Consider the following 21,839-nt stretch of genomic DNA (forward strand, 5'->3'; position numbering starts at 1 on the left):
GAATCAGAACTTCATGCCAAGATTTTCAGATGACACATCATATCAAAACAAAACACTGAAAAGCTTTAGATAATTTCACATGTTGGAGATAAACATAAACAAAATATCCTCATTTGTTCATAACAAAACTTCCAGATTTTCATATTCGCTCTTTTACATAGTTCAGAAATAAAGTACACAAAACTAGCTCATGTCTACACCAGTCATGACAGAAAAATACTTTCTCTTATATTGAATTTATGCATATGCAGAATAAACATCTGAGGTTGTTTTCAGCTCATTTCTTTTAAAAAAACAAACACGTTTATTTTCAAAGACAACCTCATTTTATTTCTTTTATGCAAAACTAGTATATGAACCCCGCTTACCTGACTTCTTCGTATTATCAACACCTTGAGCCGGAACTCTAATAGTAACACCACCTAAACAAAAAGAACATATATCCAACATTTAATAACCAATCTAGTAGTCTGCTATTTAATGAATAATAATTCAAAACAGTCCCTTCACAACTCCATAACTATCTAACAATTAAACCCGAACAACCTTCTCTTCAAATCATTCGCATTTATAACCCAAAACAGCCATCATTTTATATCAAAAAGTCTCAAATAATAGTCCAAAACAGTCTCACAAATCCATCCAAAAATCATACTCCTCAATATAAAATCTCCACCACACTCAACCACCACTAAAACAGTAACTCCATTACATTTCACAGTCCAACCTATCATTCAAAAGCTACCAAAAGCTTCGGGGAACATACCCCAAGAGGAAAAATTCCCAAAACTCCAAACCACTTCGAATGGGTCACTGCAAATTCACGTCCAAAATGTTCACATAAATCCCTAGTGAAAGAGAAAGTGGCCTGCACAAGGAAAGTTTGAGAATCTGAGTGTGTGCGTGTGAACAAACCCAGCAGCACCAAAAGGAGATAAGCCGTGCGATTAAAACCAGTAAAACAGGAAATAGAAAGTGATAAATCCGGATTGAAGGAAAAAGAAAATACCAAACCTTGTTCAAGAGACCGAACGACACTGCAGTGAAAAGAAAAATAAGTAAATAAATTGCAGTTCCAAAAGCTTGAGTTGCGGACGGTTAAGCCCGAGAAGAAGAAAAAAAAAAACAAACGTAGAACGAAAGAGAGACGATGGCTCACCTTCGGAGAACCAGAAAGTTGAGACCCACGGAAAAAAAATCTGAAAACACCAGCCCAGAAAATACCAGCCAAGGTGAAAACACCAAAACGCGCAAGAGAGGATCTGATTAATTCGGAAAAGTGATGAGAAAGACACTCGTGTGGAACCGCAGCAGATAAAATCGTGGGGCGTGGGCGTGGGAAGCAGTTGCACGAGAGAAATGGGGAACTCGCAGACGCAAAAGGGGACTCAACGAGGAAGAAGAACAGTGCACGGCAGAAAGGAAAATAATTCCCTCTCCAAACGACGCCGTTAGACTAACACAGATGCTCGTGGGCTGGGCTTCGTGCCTCCTGACCAAAATAAGGGCTGGGCCTAAGCCCGGTTATTACATTCTCCCCCCCTTAAAGAAATTCCGTCCCCGGAATTTGTCACAAGTCATTAGGATCGTCGTCGAACAACTGCGGGTACTTGACTTGCATTTCCTCTTCTAATTCCCAAGAGGCTTCACTGATAGCATGATTATTCCATACCACCTTAACCAATGGAATAGTCCGATTACGTAACACTTGTTCTTTTCTCTCTACAATCCGCAACGGCTCTTCTGTATAAGTCAGATCTTCCTGAAATTGAAGGGGCTCGTAATCAATAACGTGAGTGGGATCAGGAACATACTTCCTCAGCATAGATACATGAAAAACATTGTGTACACCTGAGAGTGTGGGTGGTAGGGCTACTCTGTAAGCCACTGGTCCAATCCGATCAAGAATCTCAAATGGTCCGATGTACCTAGGGCTCAACTTACCCTTCTTCCCAAACCTCATAACCCCTCTCATGGGTGCAATCCTCAAGAACACCTTATCCCCAACCTCAAACTCTAATTGGCGACGACGGTTATCTGCATAACTCTTCTGTCGACTCTGAGCTGCTCTCATTCTAGCTCGAATGGTCTCAATCTTCTCTGTTGTCTTCTGTATGATTTCTGCACCCAAAATTTGTCTTTCACCCACTTCGTCCCAATATAACGGAGATCTACACTTCCTACCATAAAGTGCTTCATAAGGTGCCATCTCAATACTAGCCTGATAACTGTTATTATAAGCAAACTCGACCAAAGGCAAGTGTCGAATCCAAGTCCCCTTAAAATCCAGCATACAAGCTCTCAACATGTCTTCCAAAATTTGAATGGTCCTTTCCGACTGACCATCTGTTTGTGGGTGAAACGCCGTGCTGAAATTTAACTTAGTGCCCATGGCCTCTTGTAAGCTTCGCCAAAATTTCGAAGTGAAACGCGGATCCCTATCCGACACAATGGACACAGGTAGCCCATGCAACCTCACTATTTCCTGTATATAAAGCTCGGCTAGTTTCTCCAACTTATAAGAAACTTTGATAGGCACAAAATGAGCTGTCTTCGTCAAACGGTCTACTATCACCCAAATTGCATCTTGTCCGGTCGGTGCCCGAGAAGACTTGTAACAAAGTCCATAGAAATATGCTCCCATTTCCATTCTGGAATCTGAAGTGGTTGCAATAACCCTGCTGGTCGTTGATGTTCTACTTTCACCTGTTGACATGTTAAGCACTGTGCCACAAATTGAGCAATCTCTCTCTTCATGCCCTCCCACCAAAAAGACTCTTTCAAATCTCGATACATTTTCGTACTACCCGGGTACACTGTGTAAGGGGAGCGGTGCGCTTCCTCAAGGATAAGTCTTTTTATTACAACACTATCTGGCACACAACATCTGTTTCCAAACCTTAATACTCCATCTTCAGAAACATTAAACTCAGGTTTATCCCCTTTTTCTACTTCTTCAATTAATCTTGCCAACTTAGAATCTTCTTTTTGGGCGAGCCTGATTCTGTCAATCAAAGCTGGTCGAACTACTAAACTGGCTATTAATGCCTGCTGGTCACCCACGACTATTTCAATATTGGCTCTTTCCAAGTCCATTAATAAGTGGGGCTGAGTGGTAAGAGTTGCAATTACTGGTCCCACTGGCTTCCTGCTAAGTGCATCAGCTACAACATTAGCTTTGCCTGGATGGTAGTTAATGTTGCAGTCATAGTCCTTGACTAGTTCGAGCCATCTCCTCTGTCTCATATTCAGTTCTTTCTGAGTGAAGAAGTATTTCAAACTCTTGTGATCCGTGTAGATTTCGCACCTTTCACCATATAAATAATGCCTCCAGATTTTAAGTGCAAAGACAACGGCGGCCAACTCCAAATCATGTGTTGGGTAATTTTGTTCATATGTCTTCAGCTGCCGAGAAGCGTATGCTATTACTTTCCCATGCTGCATCAATACACATCCCAAACCCAAACGCGAAGCATCACTGTAAACTACAAATCCTCCTCTTTCGCTAGGGACTGTTAGAACTGGAGCTGTCACCAATCTCTTCTTCAATTCCTGGAAGCTTTCCTCACATTTTTCAGTCCAAACGTACTTGTTGTTCTTCCTTGTGAGGGCGGTAAGGGGAACCGCTATTTTTGAGAAATTGTCTATAAATCGACGGTAATAACCAGCCAAACCCAAGAAACTCCTAACTTCATGCACATTGGTTGGTTGAGTCCAGTTAACTATTGCTTCAATCTTCCCGGGGTCTACAAAAATGCCATCCCTTGAGACTACATGTCCCAAAAATGCAATAGACTCAAGCCAAAATTCACACTTTTTCAACTTGGCAAATAATTTCTTATCCCTGAGTGTCCTTAGTACTTGTCTCAGATGGTCTTCATGTTCGGCTTTGCTCTTGGAGTAGATTAATATATCATCAATAAACACCACTACAAATTTATCTAGAAACTCATGAAATACTCGATTCATCAAGTCCATAAATACTGCTGGGGCGTTGGTTAAACCAAAAGGCATGACTAAAAATTCATAGTGGCCATACCTGGTCCTGAAAGCTGTCTTAGGCACATCCTCCGCCTTGATTTTTAATTGATGATAACCCGATCTGAGATCAATTTTAGAAAACACCTGCGCACCTTGCAGCTGATCAAATAAATCATCGATGCGGGGTAACGGATATTTATTCTTTATGGTCACTCGATTCAGTTCCCTGTAGTCTATACACATCCTCATTGTCCCATCCTTCTTCTTCACAAACAAGACTGGAGCTCCCCAAGGTGACACACTAGGTCTAATGAAACCTTTGTCTAACAAGTCTTGCAATTGTTCTTTAAGCTCGACTAACTCTGATGGCGCCATTCGATAAGGGGCTTTGGAAAGAGGCGCTGTGCCTGGTGCTAATTCAATAGCAAACTCTACCTCCCGCTCAGGCGGTAATCCAGACAAATCTTCAGGAAAAGCTTCTGGATATTCCCTCACAATAGGAATCTCTTCAAGTTTCAATTCTTCCTTTGGTTCATCCACCACAAAGGCCAAAAACCCTTGACACCCATCACGTAATAGCTTGTCAACCTGAAAAGCAGAAATAACTGATGGAGAGGTACGCACTCTAGAACCCATAAACCGAAGTTTCTCCTCTTCCGGAAACTTGAACACCACTTCCCTTTTAAAACAATCAATACTAGCATAACTGGAAGTTAACCAATCCATCCCCAAAATTACATCAAACCCAGTCATAGGAAAGACTATCAGGTTAGCTGGCATTTCCTTCCCGCTAATAGTTATTGGACACTTGAGTAAAATCTTGTTACAAGTCACTAAATCACCAATTGGGGTAGAGACCCTCAAATTGTAGTCCATCTCATCAGCAACAATGGGGCACAACTTAACATAATCCATAGAAATAAATGAGTGGGTAGCCCCCGAGTCAAATAAAACAATAGCCTTATTGAGGAATAAGGGAACAATTCCTGGTTACGTCATATAATCCAAAGAGTTAATAAGACAAATATTCCTTAATTCTCAACAAAGAAATTTTTAAGAGATGGTTAGAGAATTATACCTGTGATGACATCATCCTTGTCCTCAGCTTCTCCCGGTGTCAAAGCAAATACCCGAGCAGGTACAGTCCTCCGCTGATTGTTGCCTTGATTATTCGGCCTAAAGTTTTGGGGTGGGTTGGGCCTTCTGTTGTTCTCCGCGAGCAATGGACATTCTCTAATGAAATGTCCATCCTTACCGCATTTGAAACATGAACCCACTTCCTTCCTGCACTCTCCATGGTGTATGCGGTTACAGAACTTACAAGGGTTAGGTGTATGATTTCCCTGTATCTGCCTCTGACTTGAACTGCTCCCCTCATTTCTCTTTTTCCATTGCCCTTGATCCGAACTAGGAAATCCTTGTGGAGCAGCTCTCTTCCTCTGTTCTTGCAATTCAGCACCCCTCTTAAGATTCTGTTCCGCTAGCATCGCCTTGTGTACTAATTCTGAAAAATTCTGAATCTGTAAGATCATCACCCGCTCATAAATCCTGTAGTTCAAGCCTTCTTCAAACTTCCTAGTCTTTTTCTCCTCATCGGGAATCAAGTATGCGGCGAAACGTGATAATTCCGCAAACCTTGCAGCATACTGGCGCACAGTCATGGTTCCTTGCACCAAGTTGGTGAACTCTCGGGCTCTAGCATCCCTATCTGCCTTAGGGAAGAATCGATCGAAGAAACTCTGCTTGAATTGAGCCCAAACAATTACTCCAATCCCCTCAGCTTCCCTGATAATTTTCTCAGAATTCCACCACCTCTTTGCTTCTCCAGATAATTTGAAGGCTGCAAACTTGACTTTTTGCTGATCGGTACACTCCAAAACACCAAATATTTCTTCAATGTCTTGTATCCAATCTTCCGCAGCATTCGCATTGCCTCTTCCATCAAAGGTGGGAGGATGCGTTCGATTAAATTGTTCGAACGTGCAACCCCCACCATTGTCGTCTTCATTCAAATCTTCAAGAGTTCGAACTCTACGACGAGCAGCCATCCTGAAAGTCTACACTCGGTGAAACGTTCTAAATAAAAGAAAAACGAAAATACCAGGTAAATAGAAATATATAAGAGGATAAATGAAATAGGCATATAAACACATATACATATATATCTATATAAATCAGATAACTATGCAAATCTGACATCACTTAATACACACGTATATCACTAAAATCTATAACCTCAAAGATCCAAATTCAATTTCTAACATCAGCCAAATTTAAAACCTCAAATCCCATCAAAATCAATCTTAATGTTCTTGTAACTCAAACTTAAATATCCACATGACAATCCTTATAATCCTCCAATTCCTATTTTGAAATTTACACATCCTATGAACCCACAGATATCTAAACCTCCAAGGTCTACAGTATGCAGAATTCAAACCTGGCTCTGATACCAACTGTAACGCCCCGACCCCGAGGGTCCGGAGAGTTAACTCATAAAACCTGATAATCAGCTCTAACAAGGCTAGAGTACTCCCAAAATCAATAATATATCCACTTTCCCAAAACTCAAATCGAACGTAAATACTTCAAGTAAACACATCAAATAAGTTCATTTATCCAATATTCAATCCAAATAACCCAAATAAAATCAACTCTTCTTCTTGTCTCAAATAACAACTAGAAATAATAAAACATTAACATAAATCTCCATAAACCGTCTAAATCCATTGATGCAACTTAAGAAAATAATTAGTCTCTAACACCAATACTAGTAACATGAGATACCCAACCACAAATCAGTGCTAATCTTCTCCATAGACTCTAATACTGATCCTCAGCTGAACCATCGATGTCATCTAAAATATTATGAAGATTAACGGGGTGAGTTATCAACAACTCAGCAAGCAAGGAGCATATACCAGCATGTAAACATGAGCATTTATAACATTTGATAAGCCGAACAAAACATTTACTTTCAGAATGCAGAAACAAAACTTTTACAAAACATTAGAGCGAAGTTTTCAGAAAATAAACTTATTCCAAAAAGAACTTTCGTTGGCATTCCCAAACTGAAACATTATAATTAAATCATCTCTTAGCATCACATCGGGACAATACCATGTTTAACCCCCGTGGTAGGGTTATAAACCACCATTATACCCGTGGCTGGGCCATATTCCATGTTTCACCCCCGTGGTAGGGTTATAAACCACCATTATACCCGTGGCTGGGCCATTTTCCATGTTTCACCCCCGTGGTAGGGTTATAAACCACCATTATACCCGTGGCTGGGCCATATTCTATGTTTCACCCCCGTGGTAGGGTTATAAACCACCATTATACCCGTGGCTGGGCCATTTTCCATGTTTCACCCCCGTGGTAGGGTTATAAACCACCATTATACCCGTGGCTGGGCCTTTACAGAAACAGAACGGATTTCATCGAAAATCCGATTACAATCATATACAGAATCAGAACTTCATGCCAAGATTTTCAGATGACACATCATATCAAAACAAAACACTGAAAAGCTTTAGATAATTTCACATGTTGGAGATAAACATAAACAAAATATCCTCATTTGTTCATAACAAAACTTCCAGATTTTCATATTCGCTCTTTTACATAGTTCAGAAATAAAGTACACAAAACTAGCTCATGTCTACACCAGTCATGACAGAAAAATACTTTCTCTTATATTGAATTTATGCATATGCAGAATAAACATCTGAGGTTGTTTTCAGCTCATTTCTTTTAAAAAAACAAACACGTTTATTTTCAAAGTCAACCTCATTTTATTTCTTTTATGCAAAACTAGTATATGAACCCCGCTTACCTGACTTCTTCGTATTATCAACACCTTGAGCCGGAACTCTAATAGTAACACCACCTAAACAAAAAGAACATATATCCAACATTTAATAACCAATCTAGTAGTCTGCTATTTAATGAATAATAATTCAAAACAGTCCCTTCACAACTCCATAACTATCTAACAATTAAACCCGAACAACCTTCTCTTCAAATCATTCGCATTTATAACCCAAAACAGCCATCATTTTATATCAAAAAGTCTCAAATAATAGTCCAAAACAGTCTCACAAATCCATCCAAAAATCATACTCCTTAATATAAAATCTCCACCACACTCAACCACCACTAAAACAGTAACTCCATTACATTTCACAGTCCAACCTATCATTCAAAAGCTACCAAAAGCTTCGGGGAACATACCCCAAGAGGAAAAATTCCCAAAACTCCAAACCACTTCGAATGGGTCACTGCAAATTCACGTCCAAAATGTTCACATAAATCCCTAGTGAAAGAGAAAGTGGCCTGCACAAGGAAAGTTTGAGAATCTGAGTGTGTGCGTGTGAACAAACCCAGCAGCACCAAAAGGAGATAAGCCGTGCGATTAAAACCAGTAAAACAGGAAATAGAAAGTGATAAATCCGGATTGAAGGAAAAAGAAAATACCAAACCTTGTTCAAGAGACCGAACGACACTGCAGTGAAAAGAAAAATAAGTAAATAAATTGCAGTTCCAAAAGCTTGAGTTGCGGACGGTTAAGCCCGAGAAGAAGAAAAAAAAAAAACAAACGTAGAACGAAAGAGAGACGATGGCTCACCTTCGGAGAACCAGAAAGTTGAGACCCACGGAAAAAAAATCCGAAAACACCAGCCCAGAAAATACCAGCCAAGGTGAAAACACCAAAACGCGCAAGAGAGGATCTGATTAATTCGGAAAAGTGATGAGAAAGACACTCGTGTGGAACCGCAGCAGATAAAATCGTGGGGCGTGGGCGTGGGAAGCAGTTGCACGAGAGAAATGGGGAACTCGCGGACGCAAAAGGGGACTCAAAGAGGAAGAAGAACAGTGCACGGCAGAAAGGAAAATAATTCCCTCTCCAAACGACGCCGTTAGACTAACACAGATGCTCGTGGGCTGGGCTTCGTGCCTCCTGACCAAAATAAGGGCTGGGCCTAAGCCCGGTTATTACAGTCCAACTTCCAAATGGGGCCTAAAAATTAGTGTTTTTGAACATTAAATTCTTAAAATAGGATATCTTGAATAACCCTTTTAGCATAATTCATGGATGGTGCTGGTTTAGCAACTTCGTTTCAGGAACACGTACGTAGGAATTGTATGAGTTTTTAAATACACTTGCATGCACTTGATCATGTTATATATATATAAGGAAAAATATTTGTATCTGCCCCACACCGGCACACACTCAACCTATTGAGTGTAAAAAAAAAAAAAAAAAAAATGATGTGAAGTGTGTGCCGGTGTGAGGCAGATGCATAGCATTATAGGTATATATTTATATATTTTAAAAGAAGAGTTGAAACTTGAAACGACCTAATGGTTGATTTGCCCACCTTAGGTGACGGTAGACCACCCAACTGGAGGGTGGCCAAATGGAGTGGTCGTAAAACCACCTCAAAAAGGGGTTGAATGGCCAAATCACATCTTATGGGGTCTACAACCATCCTATTCTTGTTTTTCTTAATTTTATTTTTTGTTTTTTAGTGGATTCAATCTAGTGTGGGTGTTTTTCTCTGTTCTTCAACAGAAAGCTAATGTGTGTAAAGATCTAGTTGACATCAAGTCCTGATTTTAGATAATTTCAGTCATTTACAGAACAAATTCCATACCCGGAAAGCATTTGCTGTAAGGCCCAGTTTCTTCATCAGTGGCCCGGTCCGTGCGTGATAATGGCCCAGCCATTTTCGTGTTTAGTCTGAACGGCATCGTTTAGGTAAGTTTTGGTTTTCCTTTCTGTTTTCCCTCCCGTTTCTTTCTCCCTCTTTCTCTCTTTCAGTTTCTGATTTTATTTTTCTTTCTCACGTCCAGACCTCTCCTTCTCTCCCACGTTTCCTTCTTTTTTTTTTCTCTCGGTTTCTTCTTCATTTCCATTTGTTGGCATTGATTGGAGGTTCCGAATATTTCCTCATTGTTGCGGTTTCTGTTTCGTTTCTTTTCCTTCTGGTTTTTCTGGGTTTCTCTCGTGCAGTCAGACTCTCCAACAGGTAAATCATTTTCGCCGATCATCTCTCCTTGTTTGCTTTGGGTTGATTTCGTGATTTTGAATCACATGGCTTAGACTTTCTCTCATGCGCTGCATCTGTTTCAGTGGGTTACCGATTACTGCACTTCCTCTTCCTCTCCCTCGCGCCCCACTGTTGTTGCAGTCGGCATCCCTCACTTCAAACTCGCTCTTCTCTTCCACTCGCGCTGCGCTTTCATCTTCAGGTATCTTCTTTTCCTCTCTAGTCGACGCCTTTCAGTGTTTTTGCAGTTTATTTAGTTATTTATTTTTTTGCTGTTTTTCTTCTTCCTTCGGCCCCTGTTTCTTTGTGCTGCCGTGTGGGATGTTTGTAGGTGGTGTTGCTGCGTCTTCTCCTTACCGCAGTGTTGGCACCGATTCTCTGTCCAACGGTTAAGAGGTAAGGAAACCGAGTGATTTGTGGCTTGTGATGTTATGATTCTTGGAAAATTTTTCTACGTCTTATAATCTATGGTTGGGCTTGGTTTGCTGTTGGTGATTTTGGGTGTTGGCGAGGTGGTGCGGAAGGAGCTTGGAAACGGTGTAATGTTGTTGTAGTTAAATTGTGTTGGTTGTTGGGAGTTATAGCTGCGGAATTGAGTGTGATTTGTGGTTTATTTTGAAGTATTTGGTTTGGATGTGCAGTAAACCAAATGGATAGTCAGAGTTGAATGGGTGTTGCTTTTGTACTGTTCGGGTTTTTATACTACTGTTGGAGTGCAGGATTAAATTATTTTGTAAGTGATTGCTTGGAGTTAAGGGCCTTTGAAGTGGGATTGATATTTTATTTTTGTGTTTGATGTTGACTTTGGTGAGCGTTTAGGAATATATCAAAGATTAGTATATGGTTCTTTGGGTTGAAATGGGGGCTGTCCAATTTACTATATGGTTGTCTTAGTGTGTTGTTTTTGCTATAATATGGTTTGGGATTATATGTTTTAATTATTAGATGGAAGTTATGCCAGTGGTCGTTTAATAATCAGTGTATCTATATTATTTTCATGATTAGGTGGCGAGATTGGTAGAGATCATTTTCAAGGTTTAGATAATACGCTGCAGGAGTCAGGTAAGCGGGGTTCCTATGCTGGGTTTTTGTACAAGTTAATAAGACTGTGGTTGATTTTATGAAAACTTGCATAATTTGTGTTGTGTTGGAAACTTGTGAAAACAAAGATCAACCTCGGTCTCTTATCTGCATTATTCATGAAATCTGTGTGAAAAAAAAAGAAAATATATTCTGACATGCATTGTGTAGACATGAGCTAAATTCTGTCATGTGATTTCTGAAATCTGGAAAAGAGCGATATTGAGAATATGAAAAGTTGTGCATTTATTTGTTCTGACTTTTGTGTTCAGCGTGTGCAAACTGTTCTGATTCTATTTTTGGTACTCTGTATTATTTTGATAGAACATCTGAAAACCTTTGGCATGGTGTACTGGTTTTCGTATCTGACTCTGTCTCTGCTCTGCTCTGTTATGCTCTGCTCTGTTTGGGTTGGTACCAACTTCTCTGTCTCTGAGTGCACCCACTTTGGAAACAAAGTGGTTTTATTGTGGTCTTTCCTGTGTGCACACTCGGGGCTCCGAGAAGAATAAAGGAAAGATTTCACCTCTGTCTCTGCCTGGTTTGGCCACCGGGGTTAGCACAACCCTACCACGGGGGTGAAACATGGTCTCTGCTCTGTTTGATGCTCTGTTTTGATCTGATGATGATACTCAGTTTATGTTATGCCAAAGTACCATGGGTTTTACTTGTTTTAAAACCATCGCTCTGTTATTTTGAAAATATGTTCTGTTCTGCATGATAACTCTGGAAAATATTTTATTCTGCATACTCTACTTTATAAATGCTCATGTTTGCACGCTAGCATATGATTTCTGCTTACTGAGTTGTGATAACTCACCCCCTATCATGATAATATTTTTCAGATGATGTGGAGAGTCCAAATGAGGACCTGGATTAGTTTGGTGATCATGGTTAAGCTGAGGGGATGTAGTTGGAATGAGGACTCTTGATGTTCTTAGTTTTTAATGCCTTTGAGTTTTAATTATAGGTTTGGGTTTAGTAGGACCTATGGTGTTTTCAGTTTGGTATGTTACTATTACCGGGAGGTTATGGACCCCTTTGATTTATTATTATTGCATTAAAGTTTATGTGGAGTTTGTAATGAGATATTTGAGAAGATTTTAGATTGATTTCATTTATAAAGTTTTTGGAGAATTTTTCTTTGGATGTGTTAGGAGACATGTTTAAGAGTGACAAGTAGTAATTCCCCAAGCCACCCGGGTTTGGGGCGTTACATTTGCAGCTCAAGGGTTCAAAACCATTTAAAAGGACATACCATGCATGGATCATTTCATCTCCAGGGTGCACTTTAAGCAACCCGGCGGCCTAAGATCAAACTTGATCTTAGAAAATTGAAGTTTCCACAGTAGTTCAAATCCATTAAACTAAGTATTGCTTTCTAACTCTAGTCCTGCCTTCATGACCTGAAACCAACAACGCACTCCAAATCCGATCCAAATCCAGATGTACAGGGCAGGGTAGGGCAAGGAATGCATATGCCTACGAGCTTCCATGATCAACGTTCAAAGAAAAATTACTTTTGGTTGAAAAGCACCGATATAAGGCCCCATGCCCAGAATACAGAGTGGTGTAATGTGGCCTGGTTTGGATACACAAAATCATCTCATTTTATTATTATAATTTTTTTAAATTCACACAAAATATAATAAACAATTTAACTTTTTCAAATCTTAAAATAAAAATAATATTAAAAAATTATACTCTAATAATATTTTATTTAACTTTCAACAAAACATCTCATCTGAACTGCGTAACCAAACAAAGCATGCTTAAGCTGCATTGTCCATAGATCTTGTCATCTTGAGACCATAATGGGCCATTGGCATGTTCTCTCAACAAGAACACCTGAATTGGATGAAAGCATTACAAGAAGCGGGTAAAATTACAATCCAAAGAGAATTTGTAAATTTTTTTGGTACACAATAATTTTGAAAAGCAACAAGAAAAGTTTTTAGGATTGCAGCACTTCCTTTTACCTGTTAAAAAAAACAAAGGCTTGCAGGGATGCTGCATAAAGTGTGCCAACACAGTAACAGGAACAAAGCATGCTTAAATATTACCCAAAAAAAAAAAAAATGTATGAAACTGAGAGGCCAGTGAGTGGAGATATACATATGTTACACTGCCTATGAACATTAAAGAAAAAAGATAAAAACATATGAGCTCTCAACATTCTTTACAAATGTGCATACAAACATCAGAGAAATCCTCCAGTGAACTGTACTGACTTCAGGAAGGGAACTTTTTTGAAAAGTTAAAAAGGTAATTTAACAATCTTAATATGAGATTCGTGAATGTGTACTCATGTCAAGGTGAGAATAACAAAAATATTTTCACCTTCTAATTTTGCTTTTGTTGTAGAGAATAAATTTGACAATTCCAGGACTTTAGGAGTTACAATTCAGTAGCATGACCGGAGTCGAGACAGACTATGCAGAACACAAAGAAGCCCTTTGCTTCACCAGTAACTCCTTTAGTTTCTTTATGAACTGAGGTTTAGAGCACATGTAATCCTGGAATGATTCCCTCAATTTCCGCAACTTGTTGTCATCACTGCCAGGACTCATGTTAAGCAGCTGGGTAAACAAATCCTTCCAGAGTTCAACCTTCCAATATCTGAAGCCAATTGAACACGAAGTATGAAAGTGAAAGTTAAAGATGGGAAGGGAGAATAATCTCTGCCATCCATTACTTCAAGAGAAATAAACTATTGACATGATTTTCCAACAAACTAAAGGACAGAGCTCATTAATATCAACAGATTTCTAGGACTATGCAAGGTGAGAGATTACCGTTTAAGAGATGATTTGGGTAAATAAATGTAGCCACCACCAGATGATTTTTTCTTTTCGATCTCCATATAAGAATTATGCAGCATCATATGGACTATAACACAAAGGCCATATGTGTCCACCTGGAGGAACGTGAAACAGATGTTCTAATACGTCAAATCAATAATGCTAGCAACTACATTTGAGATAATATATGACTTGAGACTAGCCTGAAATGTCCATGGCTTATTCTCCTGCATTTCAATACAACGAAAGCCAGAAGTCCTGCAATCTCCTTTAAATTCTGCATTTTCAGGAAAGAGGCGTTTGTCTATCCCCCTCCCCCAGTCAACAAGGCAAAGGCCCTGGAAGATAAAATTTTGAGTCATTATAAAAAAAGTTTAGCCAAAGAGTCTTTGATGCAAACAGAAGTAACCTGATCATGCCAAGGACCACTGTGCTCACGTAACCCATCTTCTGTAAGATCGCCCCTGCCAAAAAGTGAGATAAATAAGTTCTGAAGGACACTCTGCAACTGCAGATTGTATAAGGCCCATTGGTATGCCAGTAATGCGAAAATGAGCATCGGGGAAAAATAGGGTTTGGAAAGAACATTTGCACCATATAGCACGTAAAAATGCAAAGACAAAGGATTTAAAAATAGGGCATGGCACAAAACAGAGGAAATGATCATTTCTCCTCTCTCCCTATATTCATCATATAGAGTGGATCAATACAATTGATCTAGCATTTATTACAATGACTATTACCCTCTAGTCATGTTAGAGCATATAAAAATCATATAAACTTAACTTGGAACAAATAAACTCCCAGACTATTTCTAGGTTTGACAGACGATGATATTACACCAACAGCACCTACATGATGGGCTGTTGACCAACACCTACAGAACGAACTAAAAACAACATGAGGCGATCGAGACTTCGACAAAACCAGCCAAAAACAAGAACAAGTCGAAACTCTGAAAGAACCGGCCAGCTACCATAATCTGACCAAAATTTGGACTAAACCGGACAAAAACAACTAGATGAACCGAAGTTTCTGTAATCCTTATACACCAATGACAGACACATGAATAACGACAATTCATTGAGGCCACAAAAACTGTGACAACTCCAAAACCACATTGGAAAGACGACTCTAATGACAACCCAAACAGTCACATCAAGAGACGATCCAAAAGTTGGAAACCAACCAAAACAAGTATAATCATTGATGGTGGCCACCACTGAAACCATTGAGAAACAACAAAAAATGACACAGAAGTTATATGCTGCAACAAAATCCACCAATAACTACCACCAAAACAAGTCTGCCACCACAGATCACAACCACCGCAAATCACCAATGCCTTCGACTCAGTAAATATCACAGGGTAAACCACTACCAAAGCAGCCATGATTCAGGTCTGCTGGCCACTACCCAAACTGGAGGCACATGAACTTCACATGTACCTTCTTTTTTACAAGATAACATCACATACACCTGCCAGGATGATGACTATCAACAAAATTAACAGAGAACCACCACCAAAACAAACCTGCCACCAAAGATAACAAACGACAACAACCACAAACCACCAATGCCTTTGAATTAATCAGTGTATCAGGTAAACCATTAGCAAAGCAGCTGTGATTCATGTATTCTGGGAACTTCCCAAACTTGAGGCACACCAACATCACATATGCCTTTTTTTTATAATATAACATCCCATACACCTACAAGGATGATGACAACTACCATCCAATCGACATGGAAATGAATGGTACCATCCATCTTCAACTACTGCCATCAGACCTTATCCCATAATACTGCAAATGTTTCAGAGTCAGTAGAATTAAACAAGAGAAGGAAAGGAGAAACAAACTGAAAATGAAGGCATGAAAAAAGAAGAAAACAACTACCACTAAGCCCTAAAAATTTTCTAAACCCTGGGCTCTAATGACATGTTAAAAACAAGGTTTGCCACATACAAAAACAGTAAGAGCAAAAGAAATTTCTCTTCTTTTTCAAGACTCCACCATATAGAGTGGGAATAATCAACACAGTTGACCTAGCAGCTAATACAATGACTATAACCCTAATTCTAAAATTCTTTCCTTAACAAAGAAGATTAGTACTGGTAAATCAGTCACTTCTAGAAGGATTAGGCTTTAACAACACAAACCACCACTTTTGAGACGACGTATAACTTGCCTATAACATGGCTCCTTCAGAATGTAGTAAATGAGCAGAAAAAGTGAATGATAACTTTGTCTAGCTATTAACTAAGATTTTAAAAATAAGTGTCTAACAATCTGGCCATGCATTGATATCATACTAGTCTGGCAAGAAGAAAACGTCGCCGTTTTTTAGAGGTGAAATTTTTCCTACAAAATAAGAACAGAAGCAGCCATACTCATAATATGTACAAATTTACCCGGAAAACTAATCCAAAAGAAAAAGCCAAAACAAGTTGGAAGATGAAAATACAAAGTCAACATTGCGAATTAACAATAAACATTGAGCCAAAAGTTTTGGTCATCAAAATGTACGAATTGCATATGCTTATAAAAAAAATGTACGAATTGCATATCTGTTTCGCCAAAGTTCATTAGAAGAGGTAACACGGTCACAACAATAATGGAAGAGTCTCTTACCTAGCATAACGAATAAGCAAATTATCAGGCTTAAAATCACCATGAATGATGCCAGCACCATGCAAAGTTTCTAGCATGTAGAGCATCTCTACTGTGTAATAAATACATAACTCCTCTTCCATGGACTTTCCAGTGACTACATAGGAGTTTATGGCATCCTGCAGAAGGTTTTCATCAGAGTCTGCATAATGTAGAAGACTAAACCTAATAATACACGAGATACAAAATTAATTAAACCAACCTGCAGAGTCCCATGGGCCAGATAGTCACAGACAAGTATGCTACAGTCAGAGTAGAGATGCATTCTCAGAGCAAAACCAAAGTTGGACCTCTGATAAAATACGAGAATAAGTAAATAAATAAAAAGCAGAAACCACCAATAAACATTGGACACCAGAAAATGTCGTACTTCATTGTCTAAGATGCGCTCATCTAGTTGACGATACATGTAGAACTCCCATGGGAAAGCAGGCTTTTGTATCTGTCAGAAATTTCAAAGACCATGTTACAATCCAACTAGGCTACTCCTCCACTTTCGGTAGGAGAATAATAAATAGCACATACCTTAAGTGCGACAACTTCATCTGGATTACTGTGGACATATGCTTTATATACTTGAGCAAAACCACCCTGACCAGCACAACCTGTGATCTGATACTTCTTTCCACCTACAATCCAGAGTAATAGAATTTGACCTCCTAGAGTCTCAGCATCTAACTTTTATCTTTTATATAAAACCCAAAATTCGCTGCATGGTAACTACACTCAGACAAGTAAGAACAATTTATCTTCTGCACCATTTGCCTTAGCTCAAGTGTAATGGTGAGAAGGTGTATTTGGGGTAATTCTTACAATAAAATATTAAACTGAGAAAATTTGAGAAAGAAATACAACTAAATACTTCAGTGCAATATACAGTGACAAGAAAAGATTTGTATTAGAAAAAACCTCAAGGGTTCACTTGCATTTCTTGTAAAAAGCTAGAACTTAAATATTAAGTAAGAAAATCAAGTATTAAGCTAGAAATTTGATATTGGTGTGGAGTGTCAGGTCTGAAGGTTAATTTGGCCAAATCCAAATTACTCCCTGTTCTGGCTGTTGAGTTTTATTGATTGTAGGGTGTCTTCCTTGCCATTGGGATAGCTTGGTCTCCCATTGGGTGCCTCCATCAAGATAGGCCTGGTTTGGATAGAGAGATGCTTCCATCTCATCTCATCCCATCTCATCTCAATATCCAAACACCACAAACACACACACTTTTCAATTTCAAATCTTTAATTTTTTCATCTAATCATTATCTAATTATTACAATTTTTCCTTTCCTATAATCCCATAAAACATTTTAACTCAAACCATTTCTAATTCATCTTATCTCAAATATCTCACTATTATTCACAAACAATCTCAACTCATCTCATCTTAACTCAATATCCAAACGGGGCCTAAAGCTACATGGGATGGTATAATTGTTACAATGGAACGTCAGTTAGCTGGATGGAAGTGAATGTATCTATCCAAGTCTTGATCACACTTACCCACTTGCCACTTATTTTATGTCTCCTTTTCCTCTACCTAGTGTTGCTAATCAGTCAAAGAAGCTACAAACAGCTTTACTGTGGAGTAGTGGGGTGGTTTGGGGGAGGTTTGGGGGGGGGGTCAAAAGCTGATTCTTATCAACCATGCCTCCTTGGATATATGGCTACGGTGCTATGTAAATGATATATATATATAGAGAGAGAGAGAGAGAGAGAGAGCTTATGGTAGTTGGTGGTTGCTGCTAAATATGTGCTTCTTGGGACAGTTCATATGGAGTTGGCCTTTTGAAGGATATAAGAAAGATGTGGAATTTTCAGCTTTATTACCTTTGAAATCGTAGATAGTCTAAAATTTACTTTTGGCATGATGTGTTGTGTGGAGACCAGTCCCTCAAGGAAGATTTTCCAGAGCTATTTAGCATTGCATGTTCTAAAGAAGCCTCCGTAGTGGATAATTTACATCTCTCTAATGGTTCTCAACAGTCGGATGTATCTTTCATCAAGGTGGCGCAAGACTGAGAGGTGGATCTCTTTATTTCTTGCAAGATCGGGAGAGGTGTAGAAGACAAGGGCAGGTAGAACCCTTCTAAGCATGGTCTCCAAGGCTAAATCCTTTCATAATGTGATATATCAGGATGCTAAAACTTCCTTTACTTAAAAGAGCATGGAGGACACATTCGGGCTCAATTTCACCTGGCCAAGATGTGATTATGGGGCAGCCTCAAGGTTTTACATGTTCCCCCTCATGTTTCAATAGAGGGAACTGCCTTAAGTTTTGTAATAAAATATATCTATTTGTTCTTTTACTTGTAAAAAAAAAAAAAGGAAAAAAGCAGGGCGGACACAAGTTCTACAGAAGGTGGCTGTTTTGGTGTAGACGGTTGCCTTAGAAAAGACTCTCACGTTAAACAATCTATGGAAAGGCATATATTGGTGATTGATTGGTGTTATAGGTGCTGAAGAAGTGCAGAATCTGTCGACCATCGTCTGCTTCATTATTTCTACAAGCCTAAGGTGTGCACGCAAGCCTTTTCGGAAAAAAGTGGGACTCACCAAAAATAATCATTTTTCTATGATGGTATCCACTTTTTTCCTGAGGGCATGCAAGGGGTTTGCACGCCCTAGGCCTGGCATTACTCTTTATAAAATTATACTTCCAGTGGACCAATATGTTTGGAGTGGGTCAGCTTATGCCTAGAAGTGTGGTGGATTCTTTTGCGTGTTGGAGAGAATAGTTTGGTCGCATCATTGTGAAGTTTAATGGAATTTGATCCCTACTTGCCTAATTGGATATCTATGGAGAAAACTCAATGGTTGGTGCTTTGATAACTGTGAAAAAATAGTAAATGAGCTTAAAGTTTTTTCATTAAAACCATATTTCTCTGGGTATTCACTCATATTTTTTATACGAATCTCCAATATCAGGATCTAGTTCTTTCTTTTTCTCTTCTAATGTGTAGGTGTGTCTATTTATACTCTTCATGTGATTGGATGTCACCACTTTTTGTGATCGAGTAAAATTATTTACTTTAAAACCAGTAAGAAAGCAAGAAATGCTAGAATGCCTCCTTTAAGTTCCTTTACAGCCATATAACAGCAAGAGAGGAGGAAGGGGAGGCAAGATCTCCTCTTTCTTCCATTTTAATGTATGTTAGTGTAACTAAAAAGGCCAGTTCTTTCGAGAATTTTCAATCTGGTTAAGAAGTGTACGTGCACTTCTATTTGTCTAGATCAAGAAACTCGAATCTCAAAATTTTAGGAACCAAAAATATTTCTAACAAAAAAAAGGATGCTATCTTTGTGTTGGAATGTTAAACAAATGTTATAGAAATTAGCAGTTAACCTTTGTTAAATACAAGGATTATAACATACCAACTGCAGAGGGTTTTCACTGTTTATAATGTGATTTTTGTTGGTCAGAAGTCAGAACATCTAAATTTACACTTACAAATATTATTAAAAAAAAAAAGGCCTTGAGTAAAACTAAAAACTCATTGGCATTTAGATAGTTCCATGTAAATGTCACAAAAAAAAAGAAAAAACGAATCTAGTATGAAGAATTACCAATCTCAATAATCTTATTCCTTGAGGAATTCTGCAAAGAAGATAAGGCCACTTTGCCTGAGTAAGCTTTTTGGCTTGAATGGTATCCCTGAAAAGTGCATCAAAGAGCAATTATAAAGCCAACTATTGAGGAGACTAATAAATGCAATTATGCAAAAGGAAGTGACTGTATTGTCCTACATCATATTTCATAATCTGAGGACCCAGCTTCTTCAATAGGTCTTTCATGGTGGATGCGGACCATGGATTAATATGACTTGTCTCGAACTCAATGGATCCACAATCATCAATCTGTAAAATGGAAAAGGAAAAGGAAACAAAAAAAAGATGAAGCTTCTCACAGCGTATGACATGAACTTCAGCTAACACCCCCTTCAACCCCCCCCCCCCTCCCCATTTAGCCATGTGTAATACCTTCTGAAGTGAACAAGCATTCACTAATCCAGACATTCTATCAAGAAATAGGGCATGTGCCTTCTTCAACAACTCGACTGGTTTGGCATTTCTAGTCGCAGAGCAACATTACAAGTGTTAGGACACAAGTTGACACGCTCAAACAACTCCAATCTAGGTAAGAAACACAGACACGCACAGAGGGAGAAAGAGAGAGACCTTAGAAATCCAGACTGATAAACCATATGAGCGTCATGCAACTTCCCTTTTGATTCAAGAAAGGATGCATACCATACATAAAGCAAAGAATGGCCGAGACATATCTCACTCTCGGTCATTTCTCTAAAAATACTCTCAAAATCTTCACTAACGTCCATCTACAGAGACCAAAACCACCAAATTAAGTCCATCAAAAGATCAAATGCATACCAAGAATGAAAAAAAAAATTCAAGCAGTTGGAATCGAGAAACCAAAACGACCGAAGAATAGGAAGTTACATAGAGGAACCAAATCCGGAGAAATCTAACGTCGTTTTGGTACTGGTCATCATCCCTGAATGTGACGATGCAATCGTAGAGAAGCTTGCTGAGATCTAACCCCGAACCGTTCCCCGAGCTCGTTTCTGCTTCGAGAGCTTTCTTGATCGACCTGGATCCACAAAAATCAGCGACAAATTCATCACAATGAAAGCCAACGCGATTGTGTGAAAGTGTCAGAGAGAAGATAGAGAGGAAGAGGACCAGAGCCAGGGCAAGAGGGGGTCAGGAGCAGAGTTGGTATCTTCGAAGACCACAGTCATGGCTTCTGTGTGCGTGTGTAGTGTGAGAAGTGAGACCGAGAAGATGATGTTGTAATTGTTGTTCCCTTAAAAGATCTCCAGAGGCAAAAAGAAGAAGCGGGCGAAATTCGAATGCTTGAACTTTTGAATTCATCATGTAAAAGAACGGCAATAAAAAATATTAAAAATTAAACAAAATAATAAGAATAATTGATTAAAGATTAATTTTAGATAAGCCTTATTCTATGCACCTCCATATAATATAATCAACTTGTAATTTTTTATTTTTACCCTTATATCCTAATGTTTAAATATTTATATTTAAACATTAAAATAAAATGACAAATCACATATTGATTAGGTAGAAGTGTATATTATAATATTTCTTTATAATATTTCTCCTGAACTAAAAATAAGAAAAATTAAAAATTAAAATAAATTAAAATAAAATAAAGTAAACATAAATTAAAATATAATAATAAATATTAATAATAAACAAAAAATAATAATTACAAAA

General features: G+C 38.6%; 1 protein-coding gene and 2 long non-coding RNA genes across 4 annotated transcripts; all 3 read right to left on the minus strand.

Annotated features, from left to right (window-relative positions):
* Positions 1-385: 385 nt before the first annotated feature.
* LOC109012255 lies at positions 386-1,200 on the minus strand. Its single transcript, XR_004797579.1, has 3 exons — positions 1,160-1,200; positions 1,015-1,037; positions 386-422 (listed from the first exon to the last, which is right to left on the minus strand). It is a non-coding gene; the product is annotated as an uncharacterized LOC109012255 (long non-coding RNA).
* Positions 1,201-8,217: 7,017 nt separating this feature from the next.
* LOC108999406 lies at positions 8,218-8,830 on the minus strand. Its single transcript, XR_004797578.1, has 3 exons — positions 8,612-8,830; positions 8,466-8,488; positions 8,218-8,319 (listed from the first exon to the last, which is right to left on the minus strand). It is a non-coding gene; the product is annotated as an uncharacterized LOC108999406 (long non-coding RNA).
* A 4,419-nt stretch (positions 8,831-13,249) lies between these two features.
* On the minus strand, positions 13,250-21,434 carry LOC118349576 (mitotic checkpoint serine/threonine-protein kinase BUB1-like). Of its 2 annotated transcripts, XM_035694769.1 has the most exons (14): positions 21,285-21,434; positions 21,042-21,192; positions 20,763-20,920; positions 20,565-20,655; positions 20,331-20,441; positions 20,151-20,238; positions 17,116-17,219; positions 16,961-17,032; positions 16,793-16,882; positions 16,552-16,709; positions 14,328-14,382; positions 14,122-14,256; positions 13,913-14,034; positions 13,250-13,736 (listed from the first exon to the last, which is right to left on the minus strand). In XM_035694769.1, the coding sequence occupies exons 1-14, from the start codon at positions 21,341-21,343 to the stop codon at positions 13,550-13,552; spliced, it is 1,581 nt and encodes a 526-aa protein (XP_035550662.1). In that variant the 5' UTR covers positions 21,344-21,434; the 3' UTR covers positions 13,250-13,549. The 2 variants fall into 2 exon arrangements, with proteins under 2 accessions (XP_035550662.1, XP_035550667.1); XM_035694774.1 differs by lacking the exons at positions 20,565-20,655; positions 20,763-20,920 and having other exon boundaries at positions 21,285-21,433.
* Between the last annotated feature and the right edge of the window lie 405 nt (positions 21,435-21,839).

This window comes from Juglans regia, chromosome 1 (genome assembly GCF_001411555.2).
Source record: "Juglans regia cultivar Chandler chromosome 1, Walnut 2.0, whole genome shotgun sequence".
Taxonomy (NCBI): Eukaryota; Viridiplantae; Streptophyta; class Magnoliopsida; order Fagales; family Juglandaceae; genus Juglans; species Juglans regia.

Bases quoted from the DNA above. Each gene is read 5' to 3' on its own strand.
- LOC118349576 (XM_035694769.1), bottom strand. From the start codon at position 21,343: ATGACTGTGGTCTTCGAAGATACCAACTCTGCTCCTGACCCCCTCTTG. The intron at 20,921-21,041 runs GTAACTTCCTAT...TGGTCTCTGTAG, and splicing joins TCCGGATTTGGTTCCTCTAT to ATGGACGTTAGTGAAGATTT. The intron at 17,220-20,150 runs GTAATTCTTCAT...TCTGGATTGTAG, and splicing joins GAATAAGATTATTGAGATTG to GTGGAAAGAAGTATCAGATC.